General features: G+C 52.5%; 1 protein-coding gene across 1 annotated transcript; it reads right to left on the bottom strand.

Annotated features, from left to right (window-relative positions):
• Positions 1–220: 220 nt before the first annotated feature.
• LOC102436259 (synaptotagmin-5) lies at positions 221–5326 on the bottom strand (the record flags this gene model as incomplete). The annotated part of the gene is made up of 5 exons (XM_006109412.3): positions 5161–5326; positions 4241–4413; positions 1642–1761; positions 1383–1550; positions 221–388 (listed from the first exon to the last, which is right to left on the bottom strand). Coding segments are annotated over exons 1-5 (708 nt in total), but the record flags the coding sequence as incomplete, so codon positions are not given.
• Between the last annotated feature and the right edge of the window lie 212 nt (positions 5327–5538).

Raw genomic sequence — 5538 nt, 5'->3', positions numbered from 1 at the left:
CTGGAGCTGGGTCTGGAGCCTGTGAGCTGATTGGCCCTGGAGGTCTGTGATCTGATTGGCCCTGGAGGCCTGAGATCTGATTGGCCCTGGGGGTCTGTGATCTGATTGGCCCGAGAGGCCTGAGATCTGATTGGCCCTGGAGGTCTGAGATCTGATTGGCCCTGGAGGTCTGTGATCTGATTGGCCCGGGGCTGTGGTGGGCGTGGCCACTCGCGCTCACCTCCTCCTTTGGAGCCGCCTGCAGCTCCCGCCAGGCCAGCACGGGTCTCCCCAAGTCCACGGAGCTCATGGGGACCCGCACTTCCCCGATGGCATCGTTGCGGGAGAAGCGGTCGAAGTCGTACACTGCCATGACCAGGACCCTGCCTCCCAGCTCCACGTAGGGGACCTGGGTGGGGGGCGAGATCAGAGAGAGCATGAAGGCAGATCAGGGTGGGAAGCGACAAGTGGGGCAGCGGGAGGGGCGCAGGGAACAGGTGAGGGGGGGGTCCATGGAACCCAAATGGGAACAACCCAGGGGTCAGTGGAATGAATAGTCTCCAGGGTTGTTAGCGGCCAGCTGAGCTGTGGCTGCCTCCAGAAAAAGCTGAAAGAGGCAGCCAGTGTGGCTCAGTGGTGGAGCATCGACCTATGAACCAGAAGGTCACGGTTCGATTCCCTGTCAGGGCACACGCCCAGGTTTCGGGTTCGATTCCCCGTTTGGGGCGTGCAGGAGGCACCGATCAATGATTCTCTCTCATCGTTGATGTTTCTATCTCTCCCTTCCTCTCTGACATCAATAAAAATGTTTTGTTTTGTTGTGTGTTTTTTTAAAAAAAAAACAAAAAAAAAACCTTACCTGCTTACTGATGCTGTATCTAAGGGTTTTTAAAAAATATATATTTTACTGATTTTTTTACAGAGAGGAAGGGAGAGGGAGAGAGAGTTAGAAACATGGATGAGAGAGAAACATCGATCAGCTGCCTCCTGCACGCCCCCCACTGGGGACGTGCCCGCAACCAAGGTACATGCCCTTGACCGGAATCGAACCTGGCCGGTCAGGGCAACAATTATGTTTTTTTTTTTAATATATTTTATTGATTTTTTACAGAGAGGAAGGGAGAGAGATAGAGAGTCAGAAACATCGATGAGAGAGAAACATCGACCAGCTGCCCCCTGCACACCTCCCACTGGGGATGTGCCCGCAACCCAGGTACATGCCCTTGACCGGAATCGAACCTGGGACCCTTCAGTCCGCAGGCCGACGCTCCATCCACTGAGCCAAACCGGTTTTGGCAACAATTATGTTTTTAAGGAAAGAAAAAGTTGAAGGGGTTGGTCCCCAATGTTCCAGGGACTGGGGGCAGGCTGCCCAGGGTGGGGCCCTGAGGCCTGGTGCTCACCTTGAAGGCGAAGGTCTCCCCAAAGTGTGGGTTCAGCGTCTGCCGATGCACCTTGGTCTCATGCCGCCTCCGCTTGTCTGGCAGCAGGTAAACCCGCACGTAGGGGTCCGAAGAACCGCCCAGATCCAAGGCCGCCAACCCCTCGGCTTGCAGGATGCCCACCAGCAGCTGTACAGGGAGGAGGATCCCTGGTCTGAGCTGCCCTTCTGCACCCTCCTGGGTCCCTCTTCTCCAAAGCCTCCCCCTCCTCCGCACCCACCTGGCCACTCTGGAAATCGTAATCCAGGGAGTACTGCAGTCGTCCCAGCTCCTGCTTCTCCGCCACCTGCTGCCCTGGCCCGGACAGTGCCGGCTCCAGCTCCTCCACTTCCGGTTGCACCTTGGGGAACCAGGGGCAAGGGCGAGTAAACTCTTCCCCTGAGGGTGTCATCCTCCAGGCCCAGAAGCCAAGGGAGACTCACACATCTCTAGGTTATACCTGAGCACTTGGGGACTAAGCAGCCTCGGTGTTCGATTAGTGATGTCTCCCACTGGGGAGGGAATAGCTATAGCAACACATGGGTGTAGTGTATTTTTGGTGTTTGATTGGTGATGTCTGCCACTGGGGAGGGAATAGCCATAGCAACACATGGGTGTAGTGTATTTTTTCGGTGTTTGATTAGTGATGTCTGCCACTGGCAGGGAATAATGACAGCAACACAGGGGTGTAGTGTATTTTCAGTGTTTGATTGGTGATGTCTGCCACTGGGGAGGGAATAGCCATAGCAACACATGGGTGTAGTGTATTTTCGGTGTTTGATTGGTGATGTCTGCCACTGGGGAGGGAATAGCCATAGCAACACAGGGGTGTAGTGTATTTTTGGTGTTTGATTAGTGATGTCTGCTGTGGTTGGGGCTAGACCAGTGATGGCAAACCTTTTGAGCTCGGCGTGTCAGCATTTTGAAAAACCCTAACTTAACTCTGGTGCCGTGTCACATATAGAAATTTTTTGATCTTTGCAACCATAGTAAAACAAAGACTTATATTTTTGATACTTATTTTATATATTTAAATGCCATTCAACAAAGAAAAATCAACCAGAAAAATGAGTTCGCGTGTCACCTCTGACACGCGTGTCATAGGTTCGCCATCACTGGGCTAGACAGTGGTGAAATAGGCACCCATGGTAGCCTAGAAAAACAAGTGTAATAGGGTTTCCCTGCCTTCAGGGAAGAGACAGGAGATTTTATTTCACGTGGATGTATCGGGGTTGTGCAAATTGCTACGTTGTTTAGACAAAGGCAAACTATGGGGGCAAAATGGCGTATTTACTGTGTATTTGCCCTTCTAAACTAGAACAGCAAAGTCAGAAGACTTCTCCTTAACCCAGGCCACCCATTTTCAACATCCAACGTGAAGCAGAATTGCCCTGATTGGGGTGGCAGAATGCGCCTTCACTTCAGAGATTCTGACTCAGCGGGTTTGGTGCGAGATCCAGAATTTGCCTTTCAGAGACACCGGAGGTGATTCTGACACAATGGTCTCTGGAAGTCATTGGCTTAAGGCAGTGATGGCGAACCTATGACACTCATTTTTTGGTTGATTTTTCTTTGTTAAATGGCATTTAAATATATAAAATAAATATCAAAAATATAAGTCTTTGTTTTACTATGGTTGCAAAGATCAAAAAATTTCTATATGTGACAAGGCACCAGAGTTAAGTTAGGGTTTTTCAAAATGCTGACACGCTGAGCTCAAAAGGTTCGCCATCACTGGCTTAAGGGATAGGGATGGAAACTGGATGCCAGAACCCTCAAGGGCATCACTATGGGTAAGAATTGTAACCGCTACTTTTGAGAAGAGAAGAGGGGGAAATATGAGTTATGGACCATGCACTTGAGGCTCAGAGAGGGAGAGAGGATTCCCCAAGGCCACACAGCTGGTTGGAAACGCAGGGCTCTCTGGCTCCCAGGTGAGCACCATTGCATGTTGCATCCAGAGACCTGATGCTCAAGTCCTCGCACGTGTAGCCTTGCATTTCCCACGCCAATCGCTTCTTCCAGCTCAGGGCTCCTTCCTCCTCCCTGGGCTCCATCCCCCATGTCTGTCCTCCACACGGATTCCTAACATCCAACTGGCCCTGCCCCTGTCCTTCTCAAAGCTCCCATGGCTCCTAATCACCCTCCTTCCGTGGACACTGCTGGCTCTCCAGCCGCCTCACTTTAGAGCAGTGGTTCTCAACCTTCCTAATGCCTCAACCCTTTAATACAGTTCCTCGTGTTGTGGTGACCCCCCAATTTCATTGTTACAAATTGAACATAATTAAAGCATAGTGATTCATCACAAAAACAATATGTAATTATATATGTGTTTTCCGATGGTCTTAGGCGACCCCTGTGAAAGGGTCGTTCGACCCCCAAAGGGGTCGCGACCCACAGGTTGAGAACCGCTGCTCTAGAGCACAGTACACGCTCCGCCCATTGTGAAAGTGACTCATTGTTCCCCAAATGCCCCCCGAGAACCTGGATTCCAGGCCCCAGCATATGCTCCTTGGGCTAGAATGTCCTTCCCTCTGCTCTCAGTTAACTCTGTGGGTCCCCTGGTCTCAGCACAGAAGTCACCTCCTCTGGGAAGCCTTCAGGGACCTTCTAGGCTGTGAGGTGTTTCCATACGCCTGGTGCTACCTCTGGTGGGGCACCTACCGCCTTGCATTGTGAGTATGTGAGTGTCTGACTTCCCCGCCAAACCGAAAGGTTCTTGCGACCAGTGACTACTGGGTCCGGCCCATCCCCAGTTCCCCTGGGTCCGGTTTGGGGCTAGATCCACCCAGGAGATGGGCAAACAAGGTAGGCAGAGGCGGGAAGGGGCAGGGCCACACCTTGTTTATGTAACTCCGGCCCAGCTCCTTCACTTCCTGAAGGTGGACCTGGGCTTGCGCCTGGCTCTTCTTGCCCAGCCGCCTCCGACAGCGCTTCCGGTACAGACAGAAACAGCAGCTGAAGACGAGGAGGCCTGAGACCAGCACGACTGTGGCCAGGGCCCAGGGGGGCACTGCGGAGGACAAGGACACAGAGACACTGAGGCCCTGGGACGTCGGTGTGATCTCACCTATGCAGCCATTTGATGCCCTAACCCAGCCTGACACTGTCTGATTTTTTTTTTTTTTTTTGCCCATCATTTCCACCCCCCATTCTAATGTTTCTGCTCAACTCCTTTGCTTTTGGAAGCCTGAACCCCTCCTCGAGCCTATTTCCCTATCTTTGAAAAGGGACAGCTCAGCGGTAGAGCGTGAACAGCTATTAACCAGGAGGTCAGGGTTCAATTCTGGGTCAGGCACATGCCCCAGTTGTGGGCTAGATCCCCAGTAGGGGGCGTGCAGGAGGCAGCCCATCCATGATTCTCTCATCATTGATGCTTCTATCTCTCTCTCCCTCTCCCTTCCTCTCTGAAATCAATAAAAATATTTTTTAAAAAGAAAGAAAACATAAAAGAAGGGACAGGTGGACCCTCTAATTCACCAATGCAAGAGCCCGTTCCATTCCACGCCCCCTTGGTCTAGTTCTTGTGCAGGATTTTTGTTTTGTTTTGTCTTTTTTTGTTGTGTTTTTGTTTGTATGTTTGTTTGTTTTATTTTTTTTGTAGCAAACCTGTTTTTTTTCCATTTCATTTAGATTCCAGCCCAGGATTCCTACCAGGATCCCATCCGGATTTGCCACCCGCCAAGCACACCCGTCCGAATCCCGCCCCAGTAAATCCTGGCCCGACTTTCCCTCCGCTCCAACCCCGGATCCGGCTCACCAGGGCCGTGGCTGATGCGACTTGAGTCCGGAGGCGTGTCTGAAGCTGGAGGACCCGGGGTTGGGGGCTCCGGAAACATGGCGGCGGGGTCCTACGGTCCTTTCTGCGGAGGCACCCAAGCGCCCTAGCCTCCCACGCCCACCCGTGCAACCATTGAGTCCTCCGAACAACAAAGAACTACAACTCCCATTGGCACCCTGGGCGACCGGCCGCACGGGAGTCGGCCCGCCGCCGCAGGGCATGTTGGGGGTTGTAGTTTCAGCCTCCCCGAGAAGGAGGGAGTGAGCTGGGGGTGCGTTCCAGGACTTAGTTCCATCCCAAAGGAACGCCTCCTCGGTCCCAGGTCCCCGCAGGAATCCCGCTGACTTGTCCCCTCTC

This window comes from Myotis lucifugus, unplaced genomic scaffold, assembly GCF_000147115.1.
Source record: "Myotis lucifugus unplaced genomic scaffold, Myoluc2.0 scaffold_9481, whole genome shotgun sequence".
Taxonomy (NCBI): domain Eukaryota; kingdom Metazoa; phylum Chordata; class Mammalia; order Chiroptera; family Vespertilionidae; genus Myotis; species Myotis lucifugus.
This window is presented reverse-complemented; position numbering and strand designations above follow the sequence as displayed.